Below are 22,323 nucleotides of genomic sequence, written 5' to 3' on the forward strand. Positions count from 1 at the left end.
GAACTGAATTATCCAGGGGGATATAACTGGGAGGACAAGGTTTGGTTTAAAAGCAAGAAAACCATCTTTATTATGAAATTTTGTCACTGTAGGACAGCAGATACAAGAGATGTACCAGAAAGCCCTGGCTGAAGCTTAATCCTAAACTGGAAACCACAGTCACAAATATAAGTACAGCAGCACACAGCACTAAAAAAAATGACTGGTAGTTGTTTAACTGTTTTCATTTTCTGAAGTCTGATATTCCTTTCTAGAATTTTCCTTCATTTCCTTCATTTCCTTCATTTTTTTCTTAGGTCTGCTAACTTCAAAATATTGACAAGTGCTGTATCTTATTTAAGTTTAAAGTCTTTAAGTATCTTCCAAAACTTTCCAGTGAGCAAATATTACACAGTGAGAAAAGGAATCTGATCTTAATTTCATCCCATTTAATGTCCTACAAGTATCTCCTACTCTCCCATGTGCAAGAAATTTAAAAAAGCCCAAAAACAACCAAAACTGAAATAATAGATGAATCAAAACCTACCAGATGCCTCAATTTAGTCCATGCTTTTGTCAGACTGTAGGTATAGTTTAAAAATTAAGCAGATGACTTCTTTGCTGAACTGAGGTTTACACAACCTTGAAGCTAAAGTGAGAAAGCTGGAATAATGCAAAACCCTCAAAATAAAAGTAATAAAATGTGTTTGGTTGCCTCAAGCCTGGTGTTTTCACTTGATTTTCCTAGAGAAATATTTCCAAGCAGTACCAAGTGTGCAGCCAGGCTCCCTGAAATGAGTCTGGTTTAGAGAAAAGTAAAACTTTAGTGTTAAAGAGATTTTTCTAGCAACCAAATCAGTGTTGCCTTCTGATGCCTGGAGATGTATCAGAAGGATGAGAGCAGAATGAGCACCTTTACCTCAGGGCATGAAGATGATAGAGGACAAAAATGAGAGGCAACCAAACATCATTTGTACTGCTGTGCATTCAGTAACTTTTTTTGTTGTTAGCAGTATCAAAGATTTAAATGAGAAGTGACACGTCACTGAGTGGGACATGATAAATGGAGTGAAACGGAGCACAAAATCCCAGCTTTTATTCAGGAATCTTTTGTTTTTTCCTGTGCCAAGCTGAACAAGTACTTGAGTTTGAATACTGTTATAGGACTTAGGGAACAAGAGTAGGCAACTAAAATGGAAAATAACAGATGATAAGAGTTACAATAAAATATCTCCACTTGGTTTTGGTAAAAAATATGCTCTCATATTATTATTTGCCCCTTTCCAGATTTACTCTGCTATTCTAGAGGTTCTACATTCTTTATTTGCAAAGTGACTGGTCAGGGATGCCAGAGATGTCCATGGGTAAGACCTTCCATCATGGATTCTCAGAATCCCAGAATGGTTTGGGTTAGAAGGGACCCCTGGCTCCACCTCCACAGGCAGGGTCACCAGCCACTAGACCAGTTTGCTCCAAGCCCCATCCAGCCTGTCCTTCTCTCCAAGCTCAATACAACAGGACACGCCTGTCAAGTATCAGTCGTACAAGCAGCACCTAAAATAAAGATCCTGCTCCTGAGAAATTATTTTTCATGCAATTTTTCTCCAACTGTAGGTTAATTCCAAGTCAAACAGCCTTATTACATGATCCTAAAGTTCTCATAATGTTACATCCAGACAGATCACATCCTGTGCTAGAGCTGGGCAGCGCTGCTGCCGGATCACAGCTGCTGCGTCTCAGTCTGAGCTGGCTCAGAGCAGCACTGAGAGTGAACTGACAGCCACGAGCAGCTCCAGCTCATAAAGCACTCAAATCTTTCAAGGAGAAAAATGTGAATGAATGCTCACGTTCAAGGGAAATCTGAAAGAATGGTGTAAGATACAACTGCAACTGATCTTGCATTATATAACGGTATAAGTACATGATATTGTCCATGACCTAACAAAATCACAAAAACATGAATCCTGCAGGGAGCTACAGTGTAATTCTGTACAAAGACAAGTAAAAAAATCAATTTCCCTTTTCAGATTCTTGCATTTTATTCTTAGGATTCTTCAACAACTAAATTTCTATTTAGTAACTTTTGTACCCGAATATACCTGCTGCATGGATGCAATGCCACTGTCTTTACAAAAATTAATGCAAATTATGGGAGAAGGACATATTTATTTTTGTGAAATATCTTGGAGTGCTAAATTAAGTTACCTTTTTGTCTCAGTCTCTGCTCTAGAATTATAGTTCTCACCTAGCCATTGCAATACATATTTATACATTACACATTAGATTGCCTTGAGCAAAGTACTAGAAGTCAGATTTTCATCCACGCTAAGATTTTAAGCCTCTCAAGAGGCACATAAGAACATACACTTTTAGAAAGTAACATATTCTTACCCTCAGATTATTTTGCATCAGTAGAACTGTGCTTGAAATGCCTCTGCTATGTATTTGAATCCGGCCACACAGTTAGAAAAAAAGAATTATATAAGGTTCATGAGACTAGGAGTTGCTTTGGTTTATATGACAGATTCAGGTGATTGCGAACCTTATAATTAACTTATCTTCTCACTAACAGAGCTAGCAAATTACTCTGACAAATAAGATTTTTTTTAACCATTAGATATGAAAAATGATAAAATTGTGCAGTGTGAGCTCCTATGTAGAGCAAGACAGGTTTTGTTCAGCAGTTCCAGCATAACAGGTTTGAACAGGCGGTGACACAATGGAGCACAAACCCTCCATGTGGTTGTACAAACTGCATTAGCAGAGTCACTCCATGCCAGTGTCTCCTGCCTCAACAGAACCACATCTATGCTGCCTGAAAGCCTCACATGCTGCTTGCAACAATTCATGCACTGTGTTGTATAGCAGGACACTGATGTATGTGCTATCCAAGAATTTTAAATATCCCCACAGGATATCAAATACTATCCAGACCGTTTGTAAATACTTTCCTAGTTCTCTGCAGAAAGGGAGTCAGTTCTTTTCAAATCTACTTCAATAACATTTTTTGTCTTATCTAAAAATCTATGTTCCTGTTTAATAAAATCATCTGGGCAACTTACTGCTTCATCAGTCCTGTGAGCTTCTGCCCTCATTAATAAATTCTCTTGGAGCGTTAAGACTACCCCCAGTAGGGACAGCTGGGAAACTGCAATATAAAGTCAAGCAGCACATTTAATGACCAATGAACTTCTGGAAACTTACTCCAAAATGATACATCATTGTGTCAGACACTCTTAAGCATTATGCAGCTTGGTCTCCCTCTTTAGAAACATGAAACCCCCTGAAACTGCTACCACAAATTGGGAACCTTTTAAATTATTGCCAAGCCACCTGCTTTTCTCTGAGAAACTTCATAAAACTCTCCAAATTAGTAATGTCATTAAGTAAAACTTACAGAACTGTTGTTATTCTGAAGGAGTATTAGCTGTTTAGCTTAAGGAAACCAGCAGGGATTTTTATAATGGAAAGAACTGTCATATATATTATATCATCTATTCCAAATGAAATGCTTTAATATATTCTTTAATATGCTCTTCGTTAACATTTTAATCTTTCTGGGAGAAAACCCTGTTAAACATATTATCAGGATTAAATTTATCTAATGTAGAAGTTCAGTTCAGGAGAGGAGATGTGAAAGATTCTCAATCAGTTTATGGATCTTCAGATGGTATTAAGGGCCATATAAATCAAATGTCCCATTTTACATTTCTGAACAACACTGGAAGAAATAGTGCTGGAATCAAAGAGGGAGCCCCATTTCCCCTGTTCCTTCTCTTTTTTCAATGGCCCTACAGAGAGCAGGCGAGGATGGATTATAGGAATGCCTTCTGTTGAGGAGTCAGCCAAAACTGTGCCATCTCATCTTGGAGCAATTTATCCAATAAGATGATTTAAGGGACAGTTCAGTGGCACCATTTTTGGAGGCAAAAGCAGAAGGGAAGGAATATAAATCAAAGGTGACTGGCAGGTAAAGGATATATGCAGCAATCAGCCAAACCATGTGCACACTGGCACAAATTCAACAAGATCATTTATAAAAATTTTAAGTCAGGAGTACACAAAAGGGGGTCTGGTGCTAACTAAATCCACAGATAGATTACACGCCACTGAAATAAACACTTCCAGATGCTGGCATACAAAAACCTTTTACAGAAAGAAATGTTTTCTTTCATAAATCTGAAAGGAGGAACCTTGGGATGGGGGTTGGTAGAGAAGGGAACAAGATTTCCAAACTGAGATTTGACTTCCTACTGGTTTTATAGAATAATAACTCATCTTTTTCAAACACAAAGTGTTAACACTGTAGAATTACAAATAACTGCAGACAACAGCTTGAAGTATAGACAAAGACATCATAAATATGTAACTGTTTAATGAAATAAAATGCCTTTTTTTTGCTTTCAAAATGAGAAGAAAGCATGAAAATGTCAATGTGACTCTTTCTATATCAGAAATTGAATGTGTAACAGAAGGGAAAGTTTTCAAATGCCTTTTGACATAAACACATACATTTCATTTTTGGGAAGTGATTAAGAATGAAATCCTGACTTCTTCAAAATCAGTATCAATTGGTTCAGAATATCAATATGGGCAGTCTATATTTTACAGGACCCTAAGTATCAGAGATATTTTATTTGGTTTCCATGTAACTAATTTCTTTCGGAAACAGCATTCAAAACTTTTTATCATTCAAGTGCTTTAGAAAAATTCAGCTGTACTGTATCCAGATTGTGTCTATTGAAGTAATTATTGAATATTATATTTCAGAACTTCTTCTCACTACTACTTTGATCTGAAACATGCAAAAAGAAATTTCTTTCAGTTAAGAGGACTAAGTTGCAGATCAAATCCTCTGGGTGACAATTCCAGGTTGTGGAGCCTCTTTCTGTGGAGATATTCAAAAGCCTCATGGACATGAGCCTGTGCCCTAGGGGACCCTACTTGAGCAGGGAGCTTGGATCAGACAACCTCCAGTGGTCCCTTCCAACTGACCCATTCTATGACTCAGTGAATGTGAAGCTGAATTTTTCTTGAAGTCTAAGGCACCTAAACCAAACTTGCTTTCCAAAATGTCCTCTTCCACTAATATCATATTGCCACATTATCCCTGGTATTTTAAAAGCTTGCTTCCCTTCTTTCTACTCCCTGAATCTGCTAGTTTGGTCTCTCATAAGCTCAGCTTGCCAGGTCATCAGCTGCTATTCCACAGATTTAGTTTTTAGGGGAATTAATAGAGCCAAACCATTTTCATTATATCGAAATTATTAAAGATCCATGATGAACCTCAGTGTTTTTCACTACAGAAATTGATTTAAGCATTTGCATAAAAACTGAGCTCAATCAAGATCAATAAAAAGCATTTTAGAAACATCAGAAGTAAAAGACCTTGACTAAATATATAATTTGATTGTGAAACTATGAATACCATGTACATGTACCCTACTGAAGTCCACATGGGATACTTGCATTTATTATTTAAGAACTCCTAAGAGTTATGGGCAGGGCTCTGTAAGGCCCAAATAATCCAAGTCTCTGCCAAATCATATTCTCTGCTGTTACATGTTGTGCGTGCAGGGAATGTCACAAGCAATATTATAAACACAGGTTTGTAAATACTCATTGTTTTATGCTGCATAGGCAATTTTATGAGACTGAAATATTTAACAAGAGAAGGTTTAGACTAGAAAGCCTTTTCATACTGAAATGCCTGGGAGGCTCAAGGAACATTCTCCCCAAAACATAAATACTCAAGGAAATGTTGGTTATACCCCTGTTAATTCAATACACCCCATTTACACATGCACAAGCTGCTGAATAATGGCCACTTTCTGCCATGAGCCTGTGCAGGATTACAATTTACATTTGTGAACTCAGTTTCTCTTAACTAAACATCTGAAGCACTTAATTTCAGAATTGGCATAAACTAAAGACAAAGAATCTGCTTTGGAAACATTTTCTTGTTCTTTTTGCCTGTGGTCTTCTACTACTATTGTAGCTGACCACTTTGCTTTTCATTTCAGAGCAAAGGATCTCAGCTGTCCTTTTTGCTAGAGCTGTTCTCTTTGCTACAGCTGTTCTTGCGGTCACAAGCACTACTTACAGTCTGTTCATGCACCACTTATAGCTGCTCCTATCAAGACCCCAGGTAAGCACTGTGAGCTGTTCACAGAATAAATACTCTTTAAAGAATTATTTTTTTGCTGCCTCAACTGTCTGAAATACAATCAAATCAAGTAACTTAAAACAATTTCTCTAGAGACATTATGCTTGTGTTCATGGTAAGAAATATCCACCTAATATTTCTGTGAACACGTTGGCATAATAAATACTATTATTTGGAAGACTATTAGGATTATTCCTACAGGCCCAATCAAGACTGGACATCAATTCACTATGCACTTCCTTTACTTAAATGTGCATAGAAATCCACACAGGTCCAGCACACAGAATTGCATTATCCCATATCATGGAGAGTTCCATAGTTCCCATTCCTGTCTTGCAAAATTACATGGTGCTATTGCTTAATTTCTCTGATTTTTGGAAATTTAGACTATGCTTCAAAGTAAGCAACACACCCAACACTGTTGATAGAAAATATTTAGATAAAACATATGTCTAAACTACCTTAGACATGATACAATGCAGAAGAATCCAGAGTACACTTGCTGCTTTCCATTGTGGCTTGCACTTGGAGACAAAACCTATATGCTCTAATTATGTTAGTCATTCTGACATAACTATTAAGGTCAAAATAAATGCAAAGGGATCATTTTCACTGGTTTAATGTTAGTTCTCATTTACCATATGATTATGAAACTTTCAAAGTATTGTTTCTATCCAAACCAACATTCATCAAATGCTGCTAAAGAATAAATTGTATAGCTTAACTCTTCTTCCAAAACCAACTCCTTAGGAACAGTTATCACCAAATCAGATGGAAGAGAGTGACAATCATGATGAAACAGCAAAACAGGGAAAGATGTGAAAAAATATCACTGTTTGTGCTCTACAAATACATAATTATTACCTTAAGAAAACAGAAGTATATGTTCTTTAAAAAAAAACAAAACATTTTCCTATATTTTATTCCTACAAAAATTAAATCTAAATTCTTTTGGGGCTGAGCTATTCAGTAGCTTGAAAAAGCATGAAGCTTTTTCACTCCTCAACAGTATTTTTTAAAAAGTGGCTTTCCATAAGAACTGCTGGGAAGCAATTGGCAGCTCTCTTTCCACATCATCCATCCTTGTGTAGGACAATTCAACTGTTAAATTTCATTTTTCCTGTTAGAAACCTATCCCCTGGTGGTTTGGGTTCAGATATGAACTTTCTGAATGCAGCAGCCCCTTGACAACTGCCAGTATGTTGGTTATTGCACTGATCCATAAAAATATCCCTTCTAGCTGCTTCAAAGAGTTCAGGCAGGGTTTAGATCCTTCTCATACAATTTTCCCTTCAGACACTGCAGAGAGCAGCTCAGACTTCTAATATTTTACCAAGGTTTTGCACTGCCTACATGGACTCTGTCACACAGGTTCTACTGCTGAGATCTGAGGAAATGGCCATGCTTGATTACATAAAAATCTGCATTACTTCTGTTAATTCATTTCCTCAGGTTTGGTTACTCACACACCACCAGATCTGGCCATCATTAAATTGTATTTGTGCTGGAAATCTGCATTAATGCAGATTGCAGAGGGTAGTCAGTGCTCCATCCACATTTGTGCCACATTAAGACCCAGAGTTTCTGGTTGCTGCATGGACAATTGTCATTGCCAGGTGTCTCCCCAAAACTCCAATGAGGGCACTCACAGAGGGAAGGACCTAAATGCAGACTCTGCAATACCTCTCAAAATACTTTTCCTGAGCCTTCTCATTAAAAGCAGAATCATGTTACAGCTCTACAACATCTGTAGGCATCCAGAAGCTGACCCAAGATTCCCTCTTATTCTTGGCTTGTTCAGAGGGAACAAGATCTGCTCCTCTCATCAACCACGTTGACTGTAGGTAATGTTAACAAATTAAATTGTTCAGTTGCACTGTTTGGGAAGTTCACAAGAGTGGAGGACATTAAAAAACCCCAACCCAAACCAGGGTATTTTATTATACCTTGTGGTTGAAGAAAAAATTTGAACTTTGGTTAATAATTGACCAAAGCACTTTTAGTGAGGGTCAGGGAGGGAAGATTCACCTTCCTGCAGCTGTTTATGTGAGCTCTTTACTTTTTAAAAATAAAGTTAAATACATTCTCTGCTTTCAGAAGCTATTGCCATATTCTTAACGACATCTCTTAGCAAACTTCTGCTAAAGACATTTTTCTGTTTTGGACTGGAAATTCTACCAACACTTTACATGATATTAATCTAGCATTTCTGAGTGGCAGAAGAGAAAGACGGTTACATAAAGACAATTCATTGCAATTGTGTACTATCACTAATAAATCAAACTTTCACTGCCATCTATAAAAGCACTGATTAGTTTTGTCATTATAACTAATAAAATGATAACTTTTCTCTTATCTTGTTCCTTGCTTCTGAAATCCCACTATTTCCTTTATACTTATGGCCTTCATATACTTCTGCATTGCTTTTATGTAAATTAATTAATCCAAATTCAGAATAAATTTCCTTTCCTAGAATCTCTCAGAAACTGAACAATTTCTTCCTGATTTTTAGGAGCTGAGGTCCTCTTTGGTGGACTTTGTTTGTTTTTTCCTATAATGATTTATTTGAAATTTATTATTTTCTAAATGCAGATATTCTGAAGTAAGCAGGATAAATGCCACACAGAACAGTAGATGAGAAGAAAATTACCCCCGTTTATGACATTGGAGATGGACTGCTTTCACATTTTCATCAGCTGAGAATAAAGAATTTCTTTGGCTGCTCTGAACAATGGATTTGCAATTTGCATAGAAAAAATGATGGCAAAACCTCAGAACCCATCAGTGTTTTACCACAAGATCAGTTCTATTACATTTCAGTGGAGGTTCAAAGTTGTCTAAAAAAACCCATTCTCTTCTTTCCCCAACCGTAAATGTGTCACTTGAGAGTTCAACATCCAATGGGAGCAGTATCTGACACCAAACTAATTTTAGAATATAAAGTGCTCTTCACCATATTGGAATACATATAATTTAAAATAACTGTAAACCTAAACTTTGGAAAAACAGAAAATTCAAGCACTAACAAAAAAGCATAATTTGTAATTGAAAGAAAATAATATTTGAAAGGAAAAAAACCTTTTTTTTTGTCTTTCCAAAAAGAGACAGAAATTACTAAGTTTTATTTCCCAAGAGAATTATGCCACTTTTATAAAGAAAATTACAGTCACCACAAATTGCTCTCAACAATTCCAAAGCTTCTTCATTTGACCACTTGAAAATCAGAGTTCTTTAAGATTATAAATATAACTTTTTATAACTCTGTTATTACGTACTGTGAATGGGGAAAGGGGGCCAATCTTGTGGCCGTAGCGTCGAATGGCCTCTCTGATGTGGCTGGGCTGGATGGCATCACTTTGAGCCTCCATCCCACAGGCTGCAGTGCTCTGCAACAGAAAAACACATAAATTGTTACTAAATCAAAAACACACAACAGACCTACAGTTCATAAAGTATGAAAATAAACCTTTATGAAATGGACCAATTTTTTTTTTCCTGAGGATACACATCATTGGTGCCACACACTACATCAGAGAAAAAAGCTATTAACAAATTAAAGAGGACTTTTACATGAACTTTGCTTAAGAGACCCAAAGAACACCATGTTAGTCCTTTTAAGTCTTTCACTCAGTGCTGCTCTATGTTGCAATTGCAAAGAGCAGAAAATGTTCAAACTAAAATGAAAGGGTCATATAAGTCATACTGCAATAACCACAGAAACTATTTTTGAAACATTTCAGGCTCTTATTATGATGTCAAGGGGTGGGGAAAATATTGAACAAGCACCTGAAGTGGAAAGCAATCTGACACCAAAATCACCATTGAATTGTATCAACTTGAAATTTGAAGTTGAAACATGTGACATAAGGGTGTTAGAAGGACACAAAAAATTTTTAATTACCTCAAACTGGAAAGTTTTAAAATTTCAAGCGACTTTTTTGATTATGGACGTTGAATATGTAAAAATAAGAGTTCACTGCTATTGGCAGATTGTACAATAATTTTCCTGAGATTTTAGAAGAAAAAGTTATTCTTTTTTCCTTGCTAGCCAACTTGAAATATTGATTTAGGCTCCACCTAGATACAACTGCTTGTCAGAATTCAGATGACTTATCTAATGATGGATACTTGGCAATAAATGAATGAAAACTGTATTAGTGAGTGCACTGAGAATGACAAAAACTTTAATTACACACTGATGTTTAATGTAAACACATCCATGGCCCCCTCATACATTCACATCATATCCTAATTCTCTCAAACTTGGGATGTTTTTTACAAAAATGTTTTATTTTCATGAGCGTGGAGTCCACTGGAGCCTGTGAGTACACACAGAATTATTCATTATATGATGGCAGATTCTTCTCCTGCTGATTGACATCCATAAAGGGAATATGAAACTCAAATATTTTCTGCTGGACTGGGCCTTCATGGCCTAAAAATAGTATTTTTCACCAAGCTAATTGGTTTGCCATATTTATATCCAGTAGATACCTAAGCAAATTGAGTAAGTCATAGGAACATTTAATTAAAACTGTGCGCTTTTTGGAATATAATAATTTTCAAAGGCATTTAGTCAAACACTAAGAACTTAAACTCTCAGCATCAATAAAATATAATGTATCAAAAAGTGCACCTCCAGCTAAATTTCTATTCCTAAGAATTATAATGAATATCAGCCACAGGAACAAAATATAATCAAATATAACATAAAAAAGGAAGAGGAAAAAGCAAAAGTCCTTCCAGGATTCACTAAAAGCTTTCTAACCAGTGTATAAGAAGGACAGGAGGAAGTTGAACACTTCAGGACTATCCACAGCATTGATGACACCAGGAGAAAATACATTTTTTTCCACCTTATCACTGTGGAGATCAGCAGTTTTACCCTTAAAAGTGAACATTTTTTAATAATAAAACTCTTGATAAAATCTCAAGTCATTCCATTGCTTTTCAACGAAATGAGCACTGCCATCACATTTTGTCAAAACAGCCCCAAGTGAGCAGCACAGATTTTCCTATCCAGTTTATTTAATCACATTGATTTCTCTTGTGGATTTTAGGTACATATATCCCTCTCAGAACACCAAGACTGCAACAGCAGACAAAAATTGTAACAGATATTTCATACTCTGAATATAAGACATCCCTGAATATTTAGCTTGAATGCAAACAACTGGTATAAAAATGAAGCAAGTCAGGCAAAGTTGTTAAAAGCAAGGGTGGAAGTCACCTCAGACTGCTGGGATCAGGAAGATCACAGGAACCTCTTTGCCTATTTTGCTCATATTTTGACCCTTAAAACTTGTGCTTTCTGCCCCTGTCAGAGAAGGGCATGACCATTTGGGGTGGTGACAATTGCTGTGCCTGTAGTGGAGTAGGTTATCTTAGAAGCTGCAGTTGTCACCTTAACAAAATTCAGTTTGCAGACATTATTAGGAAAATTTAGCATAATTCTGATTAAAAAAAAAAAAACACCAAACCACACACTTGGTCCTGCAATAACAATGGCCATTAATATGTGATATAGGTTTAAATTAATATTTAAGAAAATACACATTATTTACTGTGAGGATGGTGAGGCCCTGGCACAGGGTGCCCAGAGAAGCTGTGGATATCCATCCCTGGAAGTGTTCAAGGCCAGGCTGGATGGGACTTGGAGCAACCAGGGCTAGTGGAAGGTGTCCCTGCCCATGGTAGGGGTTGGGAACTGGATGATCTTTAAGGTCCCTTCCAACCCAAACCATTCTGTGATTCTGTGATGATTTCCTGAGAATGTTTTGGGGTTTTTTTCTTTCTTATTTTTTTTTTCCCCAGGACTGCGCACCAAATACCTTTTTTCTTTTCCTTTGTTTGGATTTGGTGGAGTCCTGTCCAATTCCACCGTTCCCCAAGGCTCCTGAGGGGGTTTTCCCAAGGTGTTGCTGCCCTGCTGATGCTGGCGGGGTGGGTGTAGGGGGTGGTGTGTTCTCAGGGGAGTCAAGACTCGTCTTCGCACTCGTAGACTGCCCTAAGAGATGTGGCTGTAAAAGCAAGATGTCAGCCACAAAATAATCAAACCACAAATAAACCCCACCCCAACTATTTCCTTCTCAGATTCCCTGTTGGAAGACATGCAATATAGAATTTGATTTTTTCATTCTTGAAGTTACTATAATATCTCTGTAATATCAATGCATGCAACATAGTACTTAGTGCACTTGCCAATTTTGAAAACTTTAATCTGCAAATCTGCAACAGAGCCTTGAACACAGAGAGAAGAAATTTTCACCCAAGAAAAGAGGATTTTTATTTAATTATAAAGGCACTTTTTAAAAGCGAATTTAACATTTAGAATTATAATTTAATATCTTTCCACATAATTTCATAACTTCAACGTTCATAAACTCCATAACAGAAGTCTATATAAACATCACATTCAATAATGACAACTTTGGAAGAAAATACATTTACAAGCAAAACATAAAATGCATTAATATGTGAAAAAGCAAGTTTTACCTCAGTAGAGTTGTGGTACTGTATGAAGGTGGCAGATATGGCATGACTGAATGGGTCACCAGCTTTGGGAGTCATGTCCTGTTTAACCAAGAGGGCCAAGTCCACCAGCTGGAGGGGCAAAACAGGTGGGGTTACTGACCTGGTACTAAAATGCCATTGTAAAAATGGGAGTGAGGGTTCTGGGTTGAAGTAGAATATTCTCAGTGTTTCTCAGATGAAAATAAAGTTATTCAGATATTTCAGTCTAAAGAACCTTTTTCTTCCACTTCTGTAAATATATGGAGCAATCTATCTACCCAAGAGGGCTCGGCTTGGCACTATGGTAACATTTTGTTTTCCAGGAAATCCTTCTTTCTAATCCAGTTGTGCAATGGGAGTGCAGTGCACTGCCAAAGGTCACATAGCAAAGTGTGTGGTTTCAGCTTGGACTTGAAAAAGGTTCGTGCTGGACTCCCCTCTCTCCTGCAGCCATTACAAAACATTTCTGTTTGTTCATGAGATGGATGAACACAGCACAGCACTCATCTGTCACACAGCAAATTGAAAGACAGCCTGGATTTTTGAGCCAGTCTCGTGGAAGGTGTCCCTGCCCATGGCTAGGAGCTGGAACTGGATGAGCCTTAAGGTCCCTTCCAACCCAAACCACCCCATGACTCCGTGAATCCGGTGAGCTTGGAGAGCTGAAGTAGTGACTGTATTTCTGAAGGGGCTGACAACCCAGATCCTGAGGCTGAAGCACCTCCTGGAGTAATTAATTCATTGTCACTAGAGTTCCATCAGTCCCTTACCTGGGCCACAGTTTCATATGCTAAATATGCCAAAATCTCCATTGCAACTGCATTTGGCTTTATTTCCATACTGCTACAGTCCAGCCAGTCACGGAACTTGGATGCTTTCTTTGCTGTCAGTTAAAACCATAAGGGGAAAAAGAAAAGTTAATGACAGATAGGCCAAAATAATCCATTTTTTTTTGTCACAGAAATACTGCAAAACTGAAGCAATTAGTGTGAGTGGGATTTGATTGGCCAAAGAAGGAATTCTCAAAATGGAACCAGTGGGGAAAGACTGTTATTTCATACATTTTGGAGACCCATAAGCACATGGAATAAAGAGGAAAAAATAAGATAATTGATCACACGGGAGATTTCAGAACAAGGAAGGGTCAGCCACAGAGGAGTGTAGACCAGACAAACTTGCTTTAGAATATATTACTGTAAAATACATAAAATTATTGCATCACATCTTTGACGAATTAAAAAACACTAGAAGAAATGAGCACAAATATGAGTCCAGATAACTTTGACATAATTATATTAACAATAGCAAAGACAAATGAAGGGCAGAAGAACTTGGAGGTCCTGGTGTTAACTTTACAGAGCTGAAGTGCTGACAAGGGAGCCAAAATTATTTGTACAAGAGTATTTTTTAAGTGTGCTTTGGATATAAAGAAATAAGGATAGATGAAAAATCAACATTCATACAAGAACTTCACGCTGGTAACGGGTGAGATCAATTCAGAAAAAGGGCAGTGAAAAATATGGGATACTGAAATTTCATATTTGCTCAGAGAGTAATAGGAGGGAAAAAAGATGATCTTACTTAGGTCAGTGGTGGACAAGATGATCATAGAAATCTCTGGATGTGAAGGAGCTACTGAGACAGAGATCTTAATGAGGGCTATTTGTGAGATAGGACAACCAAAACGAAGTAAATACAAGGTGGAAATATCATCTGAATGAAGAGGAAACAACTCTGAAAAAGAGTTTTCAATCAGGACTAAAGAGCTACAGACAAGTCAGGTGTTAAACAGAAAAAAGGTCAATGGAAGGCTAAATTGCGTCACTAAAGAAAGAAAAACAAACAAAGAAAAAAAAAGAAAGAAACATGATAAGTATGAAGGTGATAAATTGATTACAAAATGTTCCCTAGAATTTAAGGTTTGCAATTCTATAGTACTTGATCCTTTGAGGGACCTTTTCCTTTGCCTGTCTTTAAAAGTGCAGAAAAATCTGGAACTGCGATTATTTATATATATTTTTAGAACAGGTTTCTTGAAGCCCCTTCCAGGTTCATTTTCTTGTGACACAGTTTTTATGGGCTTATATTACAGCAATACACTTTGTTAAACATAGTAACACAATCAATTTTTACTGAAATAAACAAGTAAAAAAAGTCTTTGGACAAATGTTCTGCATGGCCTTCAGTACGTTCTGTCTAATTGAGCTCATTTTGTGCAATTGAATTGGTGCCCATGTCTCTCTTGGTAGTATTTTCTAACCACTGTAATTCTCTTTTTCTTTAATGATATTAAATATCAGTGAAAAAGAACTATATAGACATGGTCATTTAAAAACACTGTGAAAATAACACTGAGATATTTTTATAGATCACAATCTCTTGGTCAGCAACATTCTATTTTATTTTGCAAATTTAAGATTTTTATTTGTTCTGTCTCCAGATGGCAATTTTGGGGTTTTAAAAATGACTTTATCACAAACCTCTAATTTCCTGAAGTCACCCTAATCTGAAGTATCATTTATCTAATGGTTCACAGATGTGTGATGCCAAATTATAACTAAACATAAAAAACATATTGAATTAGAAAAAGAAATGCTTACAAAACATGTTTTCGTACGTGTGCTGACGTTTGCTGATGGAGAACAGTATGTCAAATGTGTCATTTATTTGCCATAAATGAGTCACTTTTCCTTTGAATTTAAAAGGAAGAACAAGACAAGGTTTCCTTTAATGACACCACTGTGTTCAAGTCTGTGTTGTAGGATCATGTGCTGTTTTGTCATGATTTTTACTGGCTCCTTCACCTCCTTTTCTCTGACATTTGACCTAAAACCTTAGTCATCACTTAACCACTTCTGTAATGATATTTTACTACATGATCAAGCCCATTAATTTACAGCTCATTATAGTTGTGGCCCACAAGTACTTCTAGTAAGTTGGTTTTCAGTGCTAGTAAAGCCCTAATTCTGTCATCATGTTATTAGTGTTGGAATGGCGTATACTGATGAACTTGGCTAATGGTGAATAAATTCCACAGCAGGAGCTTACAGCTTAAAATAGAAAAGACTCTTTAGTAAGTTCTTTGTGTCTCTGCGGATCGGGAAATAAAAGCAAAACTTGCTGCTCTTCTCTAATTTTAGAGGCATTCCAAAAAACCTGCAGCCATGAAACTTTGTTCATGCGCCGACTTTAGCACCACCACGACAGACTTTGAGCAAGTGTGGTTTTAATCAATTAACTCCTCACCAGTCCTGTCTTTGCAGTCATCCCCACCAGCTCAGTATTTGAGCACATAGAACGCTTGGTAAATATTCAAATAAAATACTCTGCCTGACGGCCTGAAACCATGCTAAATTAACTGTTCCCAGGAGTTACACAGACAAAGAATTTAAAGTTTTATTTCTGTGGATAAAACAAAGGCGCTTTTAAAAAACATGAGGTTCTGGTGTGCTCTCTATTAAATGAAATAATAATCAAACATCTTAATATAGTGAAGCCATTATAATACTTACAAAAACTCAATTGCCGACTTTCACAGAATTCTGCATACTGGACCGAGTCCATGGCTCGTGTTTGTCTTTCTGCTCTCTGACAAAAGAGTAAAAGTACATAATGTACCTTATTCCAACAAGACTGCATTCCACAACAGAAATTATAGCACCAAAGCGCCCTTGCCACAACCTTGAAGCAACCCTCCCAAATTAAACATGCATTGAACAAGTCAAGATGCAGAAATATAAACCACAGATGGGTTATTAGTCTTGTGAGTTAAATTTCCCAGAGGAGAGTGTCAATTCCTATTTTCAAAACCTGGCTGCACACTGCTCACGCAGGCCAGTGGTGAGGGCTGCGAGGAGAGAGGTGCTGAGCACTGCTGCCCTGACCAAGATGCACATTTAAACTGAAGCACACGAGTATTCTGCCTGTGTGTTTACAGATGACCAGAAAAGTAAAATGTTCTCCTGGACCAAGGCAAACACATTCTGCATTGAGCAGAACTGAATTTGTGTGCTTCTAAATTGTGAAATTAATAAATTCCATCACACTGATGTGCCAGACAGAGAGGGCCATTGAAGTGTCCCTTCCCACCCTCAAATACATAGTAATAAATTAAAAAATAAAATGGCGCATGTGTCTGTTTCTTTTTTTTTTTTGCACTCTCAATTTATGCTTCAATTTTTATACTTCTGAACACTTCAGGAAAAGAAAGGAAATGAGACTGAATTAGAGCTTGTGGGAGAAAAAATATCTTCAAATATTTACTACTGCATTTAAGAATGTATTTCACATGTAGTCCAGTGACAAGCAAAAGAATGAATCTCGAAAGAATCAAGTTACAAAACCACAAACACTATGCACACCCTCCCCATCACACATACAGGATGCAGTAATTGAATCATGGTTGAAGCAGGTCTGAACAGGTGCTTGACTTCTGTATACTTCAACAGAGCAGGGGTGATTTTCACAAGGTAAAGATCTGGTCTCCACAAGAGATTCTTCCTGCTTCACATATCAGAAGCAGGAAGCAGTAGTTAGATTATAAAGAAGGATTGTCTCTGTCAGAACCAAAGAGCTTAGTCCAGTCTGTCAATCAAGCAGATTATTTTAAACAACAAGGAAAGGAATATAAGTGTCTTCCAAATTAATTTAATTAATAAATCATCACACCTGAACTATCACTACGGATACAAAATGGTGTCAGGAGGGGCTGATGGCACTGAGACTGTGCTCGTGCTGTGAGCCCATGAAGATCAAGAAACCATCCACAAAGAGTGACAAAACAGGTGTGCTCACAGCCAGGACAAAAAACAAGGGAAAAACCACACACATAGACACAAATTTTGATGCTCTGAACAATTTTACATCTGATGAAATGAAAATCACAGTCTGATTTAATCAGTCTGATTTAATAGAAGACAATAGGGCTATCGGTAAGTGTGCATACATACATATATATATGTGTGTGTGTGTCCATGCTATACAACCTGCATTTGGCTTTATCAGCTCTCAAATCAGAGGAAAAAACAATTAGATAAAATTAGCATTTCAAATTCACAGTTTCTCCCTCTATTCTATGCCTTTTAGGTCACTCTCCTACAACCATCCAACCCTTCACTTATGAGATTGGCTTCACAGTCAACATATTAAATTTAGCTGTAAACTAAACCACAAACTGACCAGGAATACACCTGGATTGTCCTTTCCTTTTTTCCCCAGTAAATCATTTCAACTATATTTGTACCTTTAGTCACCATGGTACAAATTGTTCTACTCAGGCATTTTCCACTTCTCCTATGCATGGCTCTGGCAACCTGACTACATTTTGAGGAGCTGCCATTTAATATTAGTAAAAATTTTCAGTTAATACATTCCAACAAGATGTTAAGTCTAAATTGAGTTTTTATTCCTTTAAAAATAATTTTCACAATCCATGCTATAACTTCAATCCATTACAGAACGTAACTTTGCCCCTGAATTAATTCAGCTATACTTTTGAAAACAGAAGGCATCACAGAGATAATCTAATCTGAACTTCTGCATAGCATAGGACACTTCTCATATAATACATCCTAAAATAGCAGTCCTAGAATTCCCCATGTAATTTTACTAAATGTTTTATAAAAGCCTCTAATTTGGGGTTTAATTTTTCACATATTTAAGAGGTATCTTCAAATAATTTTAAAAGCTGTGTTTTTTTGAAACATGGTTTAAATTCTGTAATCCTTTTTTTTCCCCTGTTGCCACCTATATGTTAAGCCATTGGCTATTACCCTTCACATCCAGCCCTCCCATGGATATAAAACCCCTTGAAACAACAAGGAAGGCATAGAAAAACAAAATCATATGACATGGTAATGTGAGAAATTATTCTTCAGAGTCCACCCTGAGATGATAAAAAAAACCTCTAACATGTAGAAATTTGACAAGGATACTTTAACTTTCACAGGCATCCCATAATGTAATATGGAAACAGCAAAACCAGATTAATCCCAAAAGCAGTAATGTTAAATTAAATGATTCAGCAATGGCTACTCTCAGCAAGTAGACCACAAAGCTCTGAAACAGCAGACTGTCAAAGGCTACAGGTTTCATTATAAGCATTACAAGTTTCTTTATAAGTGAAAAACCTCAAAGGTTTATTAAAAGAAAGGTGCTGCTGAGGGATTTTTCCAACAGGGACTTAATTTCTCTCAACAAATTATATGCAGTAGTTGTCTAAACACTGGATTTAATATTGTTCTTATATACTAAATAAATACTTTCAATTGATTTCTCTCTGTACAAATATTTTTATTTAGCAAAATTACTTACATATATGTTAAACAGAATTCTTTTCTTCCTTCAATTCTCTCTTTAAAATAATTCTTTCTTAAAGGTGGATTCCAGTGTGATGCTCTAAGCCACCACCAAATAAAATAGTGTTTGTCATAAATAACTGGACTTTACTTTTTTTCCTAATTCACTTTAACAAAAGAACCCTCACATGATGGCATGGAACCTCACAGTTTGAAGGATAAAGACAGACATTCCTTCAGTCCTCCCAGTTTTAGAATAGTCTATAAATAACCATCAAATGCGGCAGAAATGAACAGATGAGTGGCACAGCTGGGTCATCTTTAAGGAAACACCAACCCAAAGACAACATCTTTTTTCTCTTCACTTCTCAATACCACAAGCAGTATTCTTTTTTCTTCTGTATCATCCCTGCTTTGAAAAATGAAGCAGATACAACAAATGGCAGCAATGACACTGCTCAACTGGTTTATCAAAAGAATTAAAAATAGATCGTTTTTACTCCCTTTCTAGTAGTACTAGTCACTCTAAGCAGTTAAGAAGCTGAGTTATGTGCTGTACAGCAGAGTTAAAATACTTTGCATGCTTTCCTTGGAACATGCTGAAGGATGCAGTAGATAGGACCTGGCACAGTAAACGTCTGCTTAGTCTTCCAAAAATGTGGTGCATTATATCTTTCTTTCAGCATAAAGAACTAAAAAGGGAAAGGAAAGAAAAAGGTAAAGAGTTGCACGTTGTCACCTACCATCCAGGATGAAAAATAATCTTATTTTTATTCCGTTTTGAAGCTTTCACACTTGACATACAAAGCTCTTTGTCTGGGGGGAAGAAGGCAGGAGGCCAAGCGTTAACTTGCTCACCGACTGCTCTGTGTTTGGAGGAATTGTGCCCAGGAGCTGCTAAGCTGGAACATTTGAAAAACGTATGTGGCATGGCTGGACAGCCCAGTGCTTGGCAACAGTGTTGGGATAAAGGTGCTGGCTTCCCAAACCCTCACATTCTCATCTTGTAGAGTGATTCCCTCATTCTCTCTGCTCAAGAACTCTCGCTGTGGGCCTATCATGGTTTCAAAGCAGCCAGGCGCTACCCCAGGAAAAACCAAAGCTGCCCTGCAAGGGCTGATACTACTGACAGAATGCTAAATAATTTATTTTTTATTTAGACTAGAGAATAACAGAGCACTGTGTGCTGTGCCTGACAGCTCTGGGGTGGGAGGACAAAAACTGCAGGGTGGTCAAGGCCCGAACTGTTGTAGGGCAATGGAGATGCTCCAAGGGCTGGAGCACCTTTCCTATGGAGCCAGGCTGGGAGAGCTGGGGGTGTTCAGCCTGGAAAAGGACCCAGGGAGACCTTAAGGCCCCCTCCAGTGCCCAAAGGGGCTCCAAGAGAGCTGGAAAGGGATGTGGGACAAGGAATGGAGTCATAGGACAAGGGGGAATGGTTCACACTGACACAGGGATATTGGGAAGGAATTCTTCCCTGTGAGGGTGGGGAGGCCCAGGCCCAGAGAAGCCACGGCTCCCTCATTCCTGGAAGAGTCCAAGGCCAGGTTGAACAGCCTGGGAAGAGGACCCTGGCCATGGCAGGGGGTTGGAATGAGATGATATTTTAAGGCCTCTTCCAACCCAAACCTTCTGTGATTCTGTGAAAAATAACTTATATTAAAAAAAAAAAAACAACAAAAAAAAACCAAACAAAAAAACAAACCAACCAAAAAACCCCACCAAACACAAAAAAAAACCAAACCAAACCAAACCAAACCAAACCAAAAAAACCCCAAAAGCCCAAGAAATCAAGCACAAGGTAGCTCAGTATTGAAGTATTTACAAAATATGCTGAAAACACATTTTCATTCTTCTGAATTTTGACATTATCTGAGGATTATCACTATCTGAAGGCTTTGGTTACACAGGAAAAAAGGTATTTACTGTTCTGAGAATCCCTTGAATTGGTAACTTTTGAAGTCTAAACTTACTCAGAAGAAATGCAGAAAATAAAAATGTAATTCGGGGAAAGATCAATAGGTTTTGTAATGTAATACTTGATTTGGTTATAAAGTACACACATACAGGGGGTTTTTTTATCCACCTCTTACAGAACATACCATATATTCTATAGCAGCCATTAAGCTGAACAAATCTGCATAGCAAAATTAGGGCCTTTGATTAAATAAAGGCTTTGAGTGCTAATGTGATTAGAACAATGTTCACAATATTAGAAGAAAAGATGAGATCTTTTTCTGGTAAACCAAGCTGATTTTAATTTTAATGTATTTTCACAGTAAAAATAGCTTTGCTTTTTTCTCTACAGTATTATTATTACAATTCCCTACAATAAACAGAGTTTAATACTTTAAAAGCTTAAAAATCTCAAATATTATAGAGATTTTAAGGATCTACAACTGTAAATGACAAGATGAAAAGGGTGAATTATTAAATATTAAATATTAATTGAAATATACTTAAAAATTATAATCTTCCCTGTAGAATTTCTGTCCAGAGACAGAAGATGGAATTCACTTGAAGAACTGAAGACCTAATTAGTCATCTAGAGTCCTTTTATTGCAAAAAAAAACATTAAACACTTTCAGTGAGTAAGTTCACCCTGAACTCAGTGTTTAAAATGTCAAATGAATGACATCTCTGAATTTGTCTGAAGTTCATCAGCTGTGGCCATCAGCAATGGAGCTCAAGGGATGCTGGACTGGGTCTACTCTGCACAGCTCAAGCATCCTCACAAAGCCAAATTAAATCCTCCTCTGATGAGTGAGGGGTGAGCACCACCAGCACCAACAGGGAAACAACTTCCATTTCAGGGCCAAGCAAGGGCCAAGAGTAAAGAATGACTCAGTAAATTCAGTTCCTGCTCTGATCTCCAAGCAATTCAAGAAAAACAAGGGCAGCTTTGTGCCCAGCTGAAAGTTAACTCCATTCATCTCCCTGGAACTATGGAACATGTAATCCAGCAAAGTATGTGCAGATAAGTAGGGGGAAGGGAGCTGGCAGGTCTATTTAAGATTATGTAAAATTTTCAAGGGAATTATGAACAAACCAAGCAAATGAAATTGCACAGACAATAACAAAATGAATGGATTAATTCCCAGCAGTCATGATCTCATTGCTTAAGGAATAACTAAAACTGACCTCCTGATAGGGACTTACTGGCCCTGTAATACTTTGCCCTTGAACATATACAAAATCTACACATACAGAATTTATTTGAACCAGTTCCATATCATATCCAAATTCCTTGTCTAAATTTATTACTGATAGTCTGAAATGTGGGGCAGGAACCTGGAAACAAAACATTTCCATTTCATGGAATACCTTTGATTTCTACAGGAAAAGATTTTTTCTTCTATAATATGCATC

At 37.2% G+C, this 22,323-nt stretch overlaps 1 protein-coding gene across 12 annotated transcripts in view; it reads right to left on the reverse strand.

The window, feature by feature from the left end:
* Nucleotides 1-22,323, reverse strand: part of SUPT3H (SPT3 homolog, SAGA and STAGA complex component) — a 255,490-nt gene that overhangs the window by 40,037 nt on the left and 193,130 nt on the right. For all 12 annotated transcript variants that reach the window (XM_064411674.1, XM_064411673.1, XM_064411669.1 and 9 more), the window contains 5 exons: nucleotides 16,171-16,246; nucleotides 13,429-13,541; nucleotides 12,641-12,748; nucleotides 11,977-12,165; nucleotides 9,421-9,531 (listed from right to left, as the gene is read on the reverse strand). In XM_064411674.1, coding sequence (XP_064267744.1) covers nucleotides 9,421-9,531; nucleotides 11,977-12,165; nucleotides 12,641-12,748; nucleotides 13,429-13,541; nucleotides 16,171-16,246 — 597 coding nt within the window. The remainder of the gene's footprint in view (nucleotides 1-9,420; nucleotides 9,532-11,976; nucleotides 12,166-12,640; nucleotides 12,749-13,428; nucleotides 13,542-16,170; nucleotides 16,247-22,323) is intronic.

The sequence above is a fragment of the Passer domesticus genome, chromosome 3 (assembly GCF_036417665.1).
Source record: "Passer domesticus isolate bPasDom1 chromosome 3, bPasDom1.hap1, whole genome shotgun sequence".
Lineage (NCBI taxonomy): Eukaryota > Metazoa > Chordata > Aves > Passeriformes > Passeridae > Passer > Passer domesticus.